The following is a 14,021-nucleotide window of genomic DNA, read 5'->3' on the forward strand; positions in this document are numbered from 1 at the left end:
TCACTGCTGACCAGCATTTGCTACTCATGAAGCCTTATGTCTGAGACAGCATCACAGACTGTCGTTTGCCACTCACCAAGTTCCCTGTGCTCTGCCATGCCCTTGGCTGCCCTGGGTTTGGCAGAGTTGTATGTCTGCCTTTCCTGGTGTCTCTGAGCTACACTCAGATCTGCTCTTCTCACTCTGCTCAATGTTTCTTCTGTGTCTTGCTTTTCAGGTTTGCAGGTACTGTTCTCAGAACTAGGTACTGCTACAAACTTACAGTTTTTTCTTTAAATCAAATAGCTAGTCATGATGTTACAGGCTCCAATCCTCCTGCTTGGTAGGTGGAAACAGGAGGATCAGAAATTCAGTAACGTTTGTTGACATCGTGAGTTCAAAGCCTATATAGACTGGACCATATGATACCCTGTCTTTAAAAAAAGTGTTGCCAGATGTGGTGGCTCATTCCTTTAATTCCAGCATTTAGGAGGCAGAGACAAGCAGATCTCTGAGTTTGAAGCCAGCCTGATCTACACTGCAAGTTGCAGGACAGTCAGAACTACACACTCAAAAAACAAACAAACAAACAAATAAAAACAAAAAATCAAACAAATGTCAAACATTCTTTTGTTGGTTTGTTAGTTTTCTGAGACAGGGTTTCTCTAGGGTTCTAGGCTGTCCTAGAACTTGCTATGTAGACCAAACTGGCCTTGAATTCACGGAGATCTACCTGCCTCTGCCTCCCGAGGGCTGAGATCCCAGATTCCAGCATCTTTTTAAAGTGGAGATCTATATGTCAAATCCAGATGTCATATTTGGTACTTAGAGACGATTAGCCTTTTACTGATTTGCTGCAGATAGTTCCTGTTAGACCTGCGATTCTAGTGGAACTTGGTGTCTGTAAGCACATGCTGGCAGGAATAATGAGCCATTACTTGCTCATGCGCACTCTCTGTTAGGGTCTCCTAGTAGTGCTGGCTCCTACTGCCACTTTCCTGGGGACCTCTTGGGTGTTTAGCTTGCAGTAGCAAAAAATTAAGTGAGGCAGGGAAGAGTTAGGGAGCTGAGTTAAGCTGCTGGTGATGTTTACAGGAATGATCATGAGAAGAAAGCTCATTGTCCAAGAATCTGAGCAGGCCAAGGGAGGACCGGCATGGTGGGTAGAGACCACTTATCATGGTTTCTGAAAGGGCAGTGAGGAAGTCACCACAAGAACAAGCAGGACCAGAAGATAAGGGTGTCCTAGAACTGTTCTGGCTGTGCTTTCTGTGTGCCTCCCTCCTCTCCCGCTGCTGGGAGCTGGAGAGACCACTCTTTTTGATGAGAATGTGTCTTTTGTACAAACTGTTATCAGGAAGGTTAAAGTGTACAGCCAAGCTCTGCTTTGTTCCCTGCCTGTTTAAGACCAGCAAGGACGCTTTCTGGACTTTGCTTCTCCCCACCTGGCAAGCAGCAGCTTAACGGAGCGTGTCTGGGAGCAGGTTAAACTTTCTCTGAGGTGGTGATGTGCCGTCAGGTGGGCACATGGATTTTGCAGGAACACCAGCACAGCTAACAAACAGGAAGGTGACAGTCAGTGAAGAGAAGCTAGCGACTTGGTGAGCTGGGACACATGATGAGGAGGAGGTCATCAACAACAACACACCCTTCCCAGAGCCTGGGCTCAGAGACAGGCCTGTGAAGATGCTTGGCCATCATCTGAGGGTAAGGAGAGACCTGAGAGTGCACTGTGCCTGGATTGTGCCCGAATTCTATTTCTATGGAGAGAAAGGCTTGTGAAGGGTGGAACCATAGCCTGGACTATGTGAGCTGCCGGGCATTGTTAGCCATACCTGATAGACTGAACTAAGGATTTCATCTGTCAGTTAGTGCCTTAGATGATTAGTTACCTAGTGATTGTAATGACACATTTGGAAGCTTTTTAAGGCACTTTGATTTTAAAGTGAGTTCATCTTTACTTTGGTATTAGGTAAAAATTTTAGAAGTTGGTAATATAAAGTTGTTGCCTTCTGGGCAAAGCCAGGTCCTGACTGGCTGGTAGATGTGGCCCAGTGGGTGAGGCTGTGTGCTCTGCTTGCTGTGTGTGTCGTGAGCTGTGTAGTAGTACTGTGCTTGCGGGTGAGGGGTTTTGTGCCTGTTTTGAAGGGCCTTGGGAAAATAGATCTGCTATTTAGCTCTTTGGCACCTGTGCAGGGCCCTTGCACAGTAGTGGCTGGCAGAAGAACCAAGTCTCAGGTGCCGTCGGGGGCAGGGTCTCAGCTGGGCATCTATCCTTCGATTGCCTCAGAGTCTGTCTTCCTCCTTTGTGGCTGACTTGCATCTAGTAGACCATTAGCAATCTGGGGCTTCATGTTTGTGTCCCATATCCCACAGAGGATTCTGAGTGATTTTTGCAGTGCTTGGGGATGGGACCTCTTGACCTTGTTAGTTTGCACATGCGGCTGTGTCCCCCTCTGTGACTGGGGCTCTGCAGTTACTCCACAGTGCTCCTTTAGAAACGAGACTGTGTCAGACAGCCTCCCTCCAGGATCTGTGCTCCAGATGGAGACAGTGACATGTACCTCTTTACCCTGGTGTTGGTAGAGTTGATTCGGTCTCATACTCTGCCTAAACTCCACTGATGGTGCCGTCCTTGGCCTGTGCTCCCAGGGACACCACCCTCAGCCTCATGAGAACTCTGTGGAATGAGTAGAGTCCAGCTTTTGGGCTCTTTCTACCCCAGGAGGAGATGTGCTAACTCCACTGAGAACTTGTTACCCCTATTCCAAGTGGCCAGGGTGGAGCAGTGAGCACCTGGCATATGTACACACGGGCTGGTTTTAAAAAACAAATCATTACATTATTCGTGGGGCAGGGGTTGCTCATTCTACAGCACAGGTATGGAGCTCACTATCTGGGTCCTGGATCAGACCTCCAGGCATCAGGCTTGATGGCAGGTGCCTTTACTGGATGAGTCATCTGGTTTTTGTTTTGTTTTGACACAAGGTCTCACACTACAGACCAGCCTGGCTCTGAACTCAGAGATCCACCTGCCCCTGCCTCCCAAGTGCTGAGATTAAAGGAGTGTGCCACCAAGGCCTGGAGATATTTTTATTTTTTAATTAAAAATTCATACAGTATATTTCAATCATGGTTCCCCTCCCCCATTTCCTCTCATATCCTCCCTATCTCCCTACCCATTCCAACTCCAGGCGTTCTTTTTGTCTCCTTTAGGAAGCAACAAAAAAAGGAAAAGAAAAAAAGAAAAAGAAAAAGTGCAGAAACACACACCCTGAGACACACATACAGACCAAAACAAAACTCATAAAAACACTAATCAGAAACCGTAATAAACAAGCAAAAGGCCACTAAGATAAAAAAAAAATGTACAAACAAAGCAACAGGAGACAAAAAAATCTGTAAAAAACCCACTCTGGGTTGGCTTTTTAAAAAGCTGCCTCAAGCTGGCGAGATGGCCCAGCAGTTACGAGCACTTGTTGCCTTGAATCAGGGCTGAGTTCAATTCTCAGCACTCATTTGGTGGCTTAGAACCATCCGCAACCCCAGTTCCAGGAGAACCAACATAAAGGTAGAACATTCATATACATAAAACCAAAATATGTCTAAAGATTTTAAAGTTATCTCAAGGCCACCTTTTACATAAGCAACAACATGTTATGAGGTCTTGGGAAGGTCCTGCCGGGTTAGTGTTGGGGTCTTGTCCAGCTCCCAGATCTACCTGCTTCCTTTGTCTAAGATCCACAACTTGGTGCTGAGCATGGTCTCTTGTGGGGCCATATTTATGCACCAGGGCCAACATTCTTTTAGAAGTTTTTGCTACTACTAATGAACTGTGTCTAGTCTTTGTTTTTAGTCTCCTCGGAAATCTACAGGGTTTTCTTAGTGCCTGGGTAAGCGACTATCAGCCTCCCCTCATGGACCATCAGGAGTCTACACAGGATGGTGTCCTGTTTGTCCACCATCTCCTGTAGGCCAGGCCTTGGACAGTTGCCTGTGCCTGTCTGCTGTGCTAGCCTCTCTGAGCTGGCTTCTGCAGGATGGAGTCCTGGCCTGCCTCATTCAGGAGAGAGCTGCTTAGGTGCATGGGTAAAACAGAACTGGACTGTAAAGGTCACCTTCTTGTTTGGGTTTTTTGTTTTGTTTTGTTTTGTTTTTAAAGATAGGGTCTCACTATATTGCCTTGGCTGGAGCTATGTAGACCATGCTGTCCTTGAACTCATAAAGAACTGCCTGTTTCTGTCTCCCAAGTGCTGAAATTAAATGTGTGTACTACTGTTGTCTGGCTTTGGTTTTAGGTTTTTGACTTGACTGCTTTCTACAAATTACTTAGTATTGATGAATTTTGTACCCTCTGGAGGCATACGAACTCTGCAGTCTTGTTCCCTTCCTTGCTCTAAGAAGTGCCCACCCATGTCACCCACTGGAACCCTAAGACAAGTCCTTATAGCTCCCTCTGTGGCTGAAGCTCCAGCCTTGATTTGTGTGTCAGGTCACAGGCTGTTAGTGGAGTTAACAAGAGTGGAGCTGGCTTCTCATCACCTAGAGGCTCAGCTGGACGCCATGGCTGTTGTCCTCACACTCCTTGGAACACCAGACCTCAGGGACAAAGGACATCTTTTTCCTGCTAGAACTGCAAGTTTTCTGAAATCCTATTTACAAATTGTTAACCTCAGAATCTTCTGAATATGAAATGTCAGAGACTATCCTAACTTGCAGCTTTGTTGTAATTAAAATTGAACTTTTAAGTAGAAATACCCTCTTTTATCCCTTAGTTTTAAGCTTGTTAGTATTATTTAAATTAGACTGCCATAAATTGGGCCCTGTGCCATGTTCTGTCCATAGGGGAAAACAAGTACAATTGAAGAAACAGACATTGAACGATAACAATTGGCTAGATAATTAACTAATTCCAGCACTGGTGGAGGAGAGGCAGGTGGACCTCAGAGTTTGAATCCAGCCTGGTCTACAGAGCATGTTTCAGGACAGCCAGGGCTACACAAAGAAACCCTGTCTTGAAAAATCAAAACCAAAGAAGGAAAAAAAAAATCAGTAGTAGCCTAAACATACAAAATAGTTGTTGATGATGATATCTTAATTTGATCTTTATTACATTTTTACTGTTACTAATTTTATATGTGTTTATGAAGGGGACATCCACATTATGTGTGTGGAGGTCAAGGGACACTTTTGGGGAGCCTGTTCTCTCCCACCATGTGTGTCTTGAATTCATTAGGCCTGGTGGCTAGTGCCTTTGCTCACAGAGCCATCAGGCCAGCCATTGATGTCATCATTCTAAAAGGCATACTTACACTCGTGTTAACTCCTTTACTGTAAGTAATATTCATGCTGAAGGCCACAAAACAAGCGGTTCTTTTGGGAATATTTGTGATTCTAGGATGCTTTGTATCTTTTAGATGTATTCAACTGATTTTAAAATGACTCCACTTTTGAATTTTTTTGATTTTTTTTTTTTGAGACAAAAATTTTTCTATTAACCCAGGCTGACCTTCAACTCATGGTCTTCCTTCCTTGCCTTTTGTGTGCCAGGAATACAGGTGGGTTCCTCCATGCCCACCTTTATGCATAATTTTGTCTTTTCTTTTTCATTTTAAAAATAAGGGACTAAGGGTGCAGCTGAATGGCAGAACACATAGGGCATCTCAGAGATCCTGTGTTTAGCCTGCAACAAATGTATGTGTGTGCTCGCGTGCATGCACACATACTGACTCCTAATTTATAAGCTAACATTGATGTTTAGGGATATGGTTGTTATTTTTACTGGTGCCATGTCCTCTTTGCAGTGTGGCCTCCATAGCTGCCCAGGCTAACTGTTGGTTTTCTCTCCTAGGCCAATGAGGTGACAGACAGCGCATATATGGGGTCTGAGAGTACCTACAGTGAGTGTGAGACCTTCACAGATGAGGACACCAGCACCTTGGTGCACCCTGAGCTTCACCCTGAAGGGGACGCTGATAGTGCTGGTGGCTCAGCTGTGCCCTCAGAGTGCCTAGACACAATGGAGGAGCCTGACCATGGTGCATTGCTGTTGCTCCCAGGCAGGTCTGTACCCATGCTGTGTGTGTATGTGTGTGTTCCTGTGTGTCTATATGTCTTGTGGATTCCCTAAACTGTACTGTTTGCAATGGTGGAAATGGGTTGTACATAGCTTCCTACTGTCTCTGTGGAGCTGCACCTGTCTGGTTTCTAGCCAGCTGACTTCCCTTTATGCTTCTTTCTAGGACACTCCTGGATTTAATGCCCTATGGGGTCTGGCTGTAGAGACAGAGAAATTATAAGAGATAAACCTTAATTCAGTCCTCTGAGACTGAATTTTTTTGTTTGTTTTTCGAGACAGGGTTTCTTCTCTGTGTGTGTAACAGCCCTAGCTGTCCTAGAACTAGCTCTGTATACCAGGCTGGCCTCAAACTCAGAGGTCCACCTGCTTCTACCTCCCAAGTGCTGGGATTAAAGGCATGCACCACACTACCACCTGGCCACAAAATCATTTTTTTTTTAAAACAGGGTCTCACTATATGACTCTTGTCATGAAGCTCACTATGCAGATCAGGCTAGCTTTGTACTCATAAAGATATCCTGCTTCTGCTTCTAAAATGCTGGGATTAAAGGCAAGTGCCACCACTAGCACAGTATCTTGACACCATTTAGAGGACATAGTATTCACATATCTTTGTGATCCCCTGCATTCACCGCATATGGACATAATAAATAATAAATAAATATATTGCTAAAAACTTAAAAGTTGTCTGGGCAGTGCTGACGCATGCCTTTAATCCCAGCAGAGGCAGGCAGATCTCTGAGTTCGAGGCCAGGCTGGTCTACAAGAGCTAGTTCCAAGACAAGTACCAAAGCTACAGAGAACCTTGTCTCAACAAACAAACAAAAACAAAACTTAAAGTTGATAGGTGTGGCAGCACACACCTTTGATCACAGCACTCAATATGCAGAGACAGGTAGATCTGTGAGTTTGAGGCCAGCCTGGTCTACTAGTGAGTTGCAGACAGCCAAGAGCTACATAGTGAGACTCAAAACAAACAACACAACAAAATGACAAGAAAATGCTTAAAAAGTATAGTACACTGTTGTAAGTTATTTATTTAAAACTGTTGGGTTGTGGTGTGGCTTCAGGATTGTCTGCCTAATAATGTGCATAAGTCCTAGGTTCTAGCCCAACACTACCAAAAGAAGTTTTTAAAAACTCATACATTGGGTGGCTGGAGAGATGGCTCAGAGGTTAAGAGCACTGACTGCTCTTCCAAAGGTCCTGAGTTCAATTCCCAGCAACCACATGGTGGCTCACAACCATCCGTAATGAGGTCTGGTGCCCTCTGCTGGCCTGCAGGCATACACACAGAATACTGTATGAATAATAAATAAATACTAAAAAAAAAAATTAAAAAAAAACTCATACATTGTTTATCTGTAATAGTTTTCATATGTGTGTATGTATATTTTCTTTTTTTAAATTAAGACATAGTTTCTTTATATAGCTCTGGCTGTCCTGGAACTAGCTCTGTAGACCAGGCTGGCCTTGAACTCAGCAATCCTCCTGCCTCTGCTTCTGGTTGGATTAAAGGTGTGTGCCGCCACCACCCGGCTCGTCCTGCAGTGTCACTGATGTGTTCTTCAGCTGCTAACATTGGCCATGTATGTGAGTCTTATGAGTGCCAGAGTGAAAACTGCAACCCTGTTGGAGCACTGTGGTCAGCCAAAGAGCATAGCTCTGCTGACCCTACTGACCGCCCTGCTCATGGTCTGTCGCTTTACTGTCTCCTTTTCCCCAGAAGAACAGCCTCTTCGAAGTGATGCGATTTCATATCTGTTAGTAAAGGCATGACATAGTACAGTTACTAACAATCGATTTCACCTGTTTCTGGTTCTGTTCTGTCCTGTTTTAGTAGTGTGGCTCCTGGGGTGATGGGACGCAGGCTTGTGGCTTTATCAAACAGTGTGCATCCCATCAGGTGCCTGTGACTGTGACTCAGAATTGCTTCTGTCTATCTTTTGTAGAACCCGCCCCCACAGCCAGGCTGTCGTCATGGTGATTGGCAGTGAGGAACACTTTGAAGATTACGGTGAGGGCAGCGAGGCAGAGCTGTCCCCGGAGACCCTCTGTAATGGGGAGCTAGACTGCGGAGACCCTGCTTTTCTAACCCCCAGGTGACACCCTGCACTGTGCACGGTCCACTCCCCCTTCATGCCTAGTTATGGGGAAAGATTTCTGTGGGGTCCTGTGCTGGGCAGAGGAAACTTGCTTTATCTGCCCCTGTGTAGCGAGACGCCATGGGGACGAGTGTGGAGTCTGTCCCAGACTGAAGGCTCGCTGCAGCTCCTCTTGTCTGTTCATTGCAGTGTACTGCAGACCTTGAAGAACCTCCTGAACCACTGCAGCCCTAAGCTGCAGCTCCCTGATTACCTCATGGCCGCTGGCTTGCTTTAAGGGACACTTCAAAGTCATAAGGCAGGCTCTACCATGTCTTGATGTCCCCCCAAATTTTCTGAAAAGTTCTAGATTTGAGGGACCCGAACTATGGCATCTTAGAGACAAGACATTTGCCTTTCCTAAGCTGTGCCTCAGGAGACTGACTTGTGTGCACTCCTGGCTAGTTTTGACTGAAGACCTGAGTAACCTCCTCTTGAGGATTCAGTCCGAGGAAGCCACTGTCTCTTGCTGGGGCCCAGGCCTGGCTGGACAGCTCTTCCACACTGACCACATCTCCCTTTTGCTTTCTGGTTCCTGATTTTGTCCACTTCAGCCTGGTTATCATGGCAGCACAGGCCTGTGGAGCCAATACTGGAAGGGCTTTCTGTAAGTTAAGCCTTTACCCCTCCCGCTCATATGCCACCTCAAAACAGCCCACTGTGAAGTGGGCTCTCTGAGTGACCCAAGGTGACGTCCTCCTGGGGAGCATCCTGGGGACTTTGGTTGGAGGTAGTGGGCTTGTTCCAGGATTTGGCATTTCTGCAACCATGTCTGTTGGGCTATGGTAGTCTCTCCTGTTTGTGCAGTTTGCCTCATTCCCAGCTGGTGTTTCTAATCTGAAGTGTCATTTTCAGGCTACACTTTATGGATTCCTTTCTACCCTTCTTTAAGTTGAACTTTCAGGTTAGTTTTCCACAGCCTGTGGGTCCTTCCCCCAGGATGAGGCTGGTTCCCTGACCTCAGTGCCCAGGAACAGATGTGTCATGGTCCACTAGTATGCTAATAGCTTGTTGAGTTTAAAATCACAGTGCAGGGGCTGGAGAGATGGCTCAGTGGTTAAGAACACTGACTTCTCTTCCAGAGGTCCTGAGTTCAATTCCCAGCAACCACATGGTAACTCACAGCCATCTATCATGACATATGGCATCCTTTTCTGGCCTGTGGGGATAAATGCAAACAATATTGTGTACATAATAAATAAATATTTTTTTAAAGATTTATTTATTTATTATGTATACAACATTCTGCCTCCATGTATGCCCGCACCACCAAAAGAGGGCACCAGATCTCATTACAGATGGTTGTGAGCTACCATGTGGTTGCTGGGAATTGAACTCAGGACCTTAGGAAGAGCAGCCTGTGCTCTTAACCACTGAGCCATCTCTCCAGCCCTAAATAAATATTTTTTTTTAAAAAAAAAATCACAGTACAACGAGCATCCCTAGGAAGCTAGGCAAAATCCTGAGTCTTTAACACAGATCTCAAAAGTACAAATGTGCCTATGTACCCTTTTATTTTTTAGTTTTTGAGAGAGCAAGACTGTCTCAAAATAACAACAAAAACCTAGGAAATAAACTCCCTCTGGAGATACACTTTGCTGTCACATTCATGTGATTTTCAGCTGTGTCTGCACTTACCTTCCTGTTAAAGGGAGTTTGTGTTATAGCCCTCACTGCGTGGTCTTGTGGATTGCCCGGCAGGGCAGGTGGCAGCCCTGGCTGCTCCCGGTGATGGGTGCCCCAAGCTCCTCAGGTGATGTGAGGAAGGGCTCATGGTAGTCCCCAGAGCACAGCCAGCACCGGACCACTCATTCTCTTCCTCTGCTTTTGTCCAGCGCCTTTCCCTCTCTCCTCCTCCTCATGCCTGGCAGAGACAGCAGCCTAACAGGGCCTCCTCTCTCCTGACTGGCCCTCTGTCTTTCTAGCTCCAACCCTCTTGCCTCAAAGCTGCGCACCGCCCTCACTGATGAGGTCTTTGAGTTTTACTGTAGCCAGTGCCACAAACAGATCAACCGCCTCGAAGATCTCTCTGCCCGCCTGACTGACCTTGAGATGAATAGGTAACATGGAGGACCTGGTCTTGCTCTGTGCTCCCACAGAGACTCCCACTGCAGTGTGCTCCCCATCACTGGGTGCTCCTGCTCTGGTCACCTAGTCTAGCAAGACACTCAGACATTGGGACTCTTCCTGCAGACCCTATCCCTGCATGCCTTGCTCTAGCTTGCTGTTATGTCCCTTCTCCTTTATGCATGTGGCAGCCTTGTCGGCTGCTGTCCCTGTAGGGAAACAGCCTACCATATGAAAGAGGACACTCCAGCATCTTGTCAAAAAATTGTCTTCAGCTGAGTCATGGAGGCCGAGGTGGGGAATTTAAAGATGGGTTTCTGAAAACAAATTTGTAAGTAGTTTTCTGGGATGCTAGGTTAGTCTTGCTCGCCTGTGCCCTGGGCCTTCAGTTCTGTAGCCTGCTCTCATTCACATGCAGAGGCTTGGCATTGCGTCTTTGCCCTTCCATGCGCACCTGCTGCTCCTTTGCCCACGCTTTTGTTTCTCCCTCACCTATGCATTGCTCATCTCTGCCCTTTGCCCACTGCGTCTCTGTGAGCAGTCCCAGCAGAACCAGCATTCTAGCGAGTCTAGCATTCTAGTGAGTTCCCTTTGCTACCTCCGGAAGTACAGCCTCACAGACTCATAGGAAACCTCTTTGGGTTCTTTGTTCATATCAACATGCCCAACTTCCCATTGGCTCAGTGTGTAGAGGGATGAGTCTTTGACTGGGGCCTTGAAGAAGGGTCTGGAGAAGAGACGGGTTGTCTGTGAAGCTAAGGATGGCATCCCCTGCTAAGCAGAGGCAGCAGACCACCACGCAGGCTCTAGTGGGCAGAAGTGTTGTAAGAGAATCCAGTCTTTGATTCCAGAAGCCCCGCTGGCTACCATTGTAGAGGACACATGCTTTCACCTACCCAGTGTTCAGTGCTGGGAAGGTGCCAGCTGCATTCTTCCTGCTGATGAACAGGTGTGAGTTACAGGCATGTTAAAGAAGACATGTATGTTGTCTCAATCACCAAAGATTTTTTTTTCTCTGCTAAAAACCTGCCTCTAAGATGCGATGATCATAGCAGTTAGGCCTTGTGGGGCAGAGGTCAGACTAGTATGTGGCTCAGCATGAGTGGGGTGGGATCTCTCACTCTACAAGGCTCTGCTTTCGTTAGGACACAGTTGTCAAGTACTAGCACCCCAATACTAGTGAGAGCTGAATTGTGCCTCCTGGCCTGCATGGATTCCGCAGGGTACACTTGGTAAACTCCCTGTGTAACATCAGGGTTTACATTATGTCGCAGGTGTTTGTAGTGTTGTGTTCTTCAGGTACCTTGGAGTATCTGTAAAAACAATGCACTTTATAGAAACCGAGCTGTCTGATTTACTCAGAGATCTATCTTCAGAATTGTAAACTGTTGCAGGATTTGCTGGTGCCAAGGCTGATAGGTAGACAGAGCAGTCTGTTCTTACAAGCAGAGTGTACTAAAATGTATCGTGCTAGTCAGGAGTCCAGCCAGGAGAGGGAGCCATCCAGTAGGCAGAGGGACCCAGGAGAAGATCTGAGCCTTTCAGCAGCCAGCAACCCAATGGAAATGGTGCCACGGTTCTCTTTAGGTGCTATGCTATTAGCACCATCTCTCCAGTGCCCTCTATTGGCAGAATGTAGCATCACAAGCAAATGAAAATGAATCCCAGCCATGTACTTCCCAGAGCCACCACACGGTGATTTTGAGTCCAGCTGAAGTGATAAGGGAATAAGTAGATGGCTGGCCTGTCTGCCTGCCCTTGGAAGAGGGAAAGGAGGCTGGCGAGTCCACTGTGAGCTAAGACAGGTGGTTCTTGTTCCTGGACACAGTTGTATCTTCCTTGGGCCCACAGATTCAGAAGGAAGGCCATGCTCTAATTGGCCCCAGAGCCGGAAGAGGCATGTTGGGCCTGCTCTTGCTGCTGGAGCTGGTCTGTGTTATTGCTCTGGGGTGGCTCCAGGAAGGGTGTCTAAATCCTCACCTTACAGATATTTGCAGTTTGAAGTGTCAGGACCCAAGCAAAAATGATTACAGGCCTTGCTGTCGTATAGGAGGGCCTGTGTGATAGCCAGTCAACTGGGGTAAGCATTTGGGGACAACATGGCAGTAGCCAGTGATGCGAACCCAGGTGCTGTCAGCTGGTGGGTTTAGGCATCAGGCTTGGTTGGGTACTGTAGCCTGCTTGGTTTCTTCTGAAGTCATAGGAATGGAATGATGAGACCTGGTGAAGACCTTTGCAAAGGGTGTCGTGCATGCAGAGTGGGCATTCTGTGCATGCGGCTTGTCTGGGGCAAGGGGCTGCATGCCTGTGCCCTGCTATCTCCCCAACCCAAGCTTCCTGTTTCCTCTTGTCCTTCGGTCTGCTCCCTGACACTATTTTCCTGTTTGTTTGGTTTTTGCACAGCCCAGCCAAGCGGCTCTCCAGCAGGAAGGTGGCAAGGTAGGCAGAGCCTCGATCACTTGTGAAAATTATGAAATGTTCTCTTAGTCATAGTTTCTGATTTTTTTTTAATTCAAACTTTCAAGTTATAGTTCATGGTTTGATAGAAAGCAATTGAGGGGAGGAAGAGGTTGTGGAAGGGATTTCTAGGGCTGTGGGTTTAGACCTGGACCCGGGGCTGATAGTAGCTTCTGATGTTCCCTCTGCCCTCTCATACTCCCTGTAAGGGCTGGAATGGGCCACAGTCTCTGTGAGTCTGTCTGCTCTAGGAGTCGGTCTCTTAGACTCTGGGCAGCTGCCTGCCCAGTGACTCACATGGAGAGAAGAGAGGGTGGGAATAGGTTTCGCTAGAGTCGTTAGGTTTTTTTTGCTTTAGTTTTTTGTTTTGTTTTATTTTGCTTTTCAAGACAGGGTTTCTCTGTGTAGCCCTGTCTGTCCTGGAATTCACTCTGTAGACCAGGCTGGCCTTAAACTCAGAGATCCACCTGCCTCTGCCTCCCGATTGCTAGGATTAAAGATGTGCGCCACCACCACCTAGAGTTTTAAAGGCCAGCTTCTGTTTTTTGGAGTTTGGCTGCTGTCGACTTCCTGGTATAAAAGGTGAGTTATGCTTCTGCCCTCCAGTTGGCTCCTGGAGGCTTCACGAAGTGAGGGTTCAGGTCTAAGATACTGACAGCCTCCGTTGGGCCAGCCTCAGGTGGTAGTGTGTTTCCTCCCTACGACAAGCTGTTGCTGCTCTGTGCTCTTTGCTATCTTCCGAATCGCAGCCTGTCCTCACTGCCCAGCCCTCTCTTGGGGCCATGGAGGAGCATTCCTGCTGTTTTGTACAGGGTGTCTCCTGGCTTTACAACTAGGGTCCGTGCATGCCCCCCCCCACACACACTCTGTGTATTCTGTTTCAGAGATTGGGTCAGCCAGCTCCCTGCCCCAGCCTTCTCCTGTCTTACCTCTTTTTGTTTTGCACATCTTTCTGTGAGCTTCCTGAGAAGGGAAGGAACGGGGTAAAATTTGAGACCTTGGGTGGGAGTGTCCTTTGGTTGGTTTGGGTCAAGGTTGTGAATTTTCCTTAGATTTTTCTGTAGTCATTAGTCACAGCCTTTGGTACTGGAGTTGCTGCTATATCTAACTTCTTTGTTTCTTCATGGCTTTTCTCTCTGTGGAAGCTTTGAAGATGTTTTCTTTGCTTCTAAAGAGACTTTTAGTTCGTTCTGGTGTTGCAGGCCTGTATTCACAATTACTTGGGAAGCTGAGGCAGGAGATTCAACTTAGCCTGTATCTCAATTTTTTTAAGAAGTTCTGGGAATGTAGGGTGT

At 46.9% G+C, this 14,021-nt stretch overlaps 1 protein-coding gene across 2 annotated transcripts in view; it reads left to right on the forward strand.

The window, feature by feature from the left end:
• Positions 1-14,021, forward strand: part of Rab11fip3 (RAB11 family interacting protein 3) — a 75,142-nt gene that overhangs the window by 42,216 nt on the left and 18,905 nt on the right. The window contains exons 4-7 of one of the 2 annotated variants that reach the window (XM_041676013.1): positions 5,831-6,042; positions 8,011-8,160; positions 10,128-10,262; positions 12,673-12,708. In XM_041676013.1, coding sequence (XP_041531947.1) covers positions 5,831-6,042; positions 8,011-8,160; positions 10,128-10,262; positions 12,673-12,708 — 533 coding nt within the window. The remainder of the gene's footprint in view (positions 1-5,830; positions 6,043-8,010; positions 8,161-10,127; positions 10,263-12,672; positions 12,709-14,021) is intronic. The other variant, XM_041676014.1, reaches the window with a different exon arrangement.

Source organism: Microtus oregoni, unplaced genomic scaffold (assembly GCF_018167655.1).
Source record: "Microtus oregoni isolate MIOR12 unplaced genomic scaffold, Mior012 000027F_ref0000203, whole genome shotgun sequence".
Lineage (NCBI taxonomy): Eukaryota > Metazoa > Chordata > Mammalia > Rodentia > Cricetidae > Microtus > Microtus oregoni.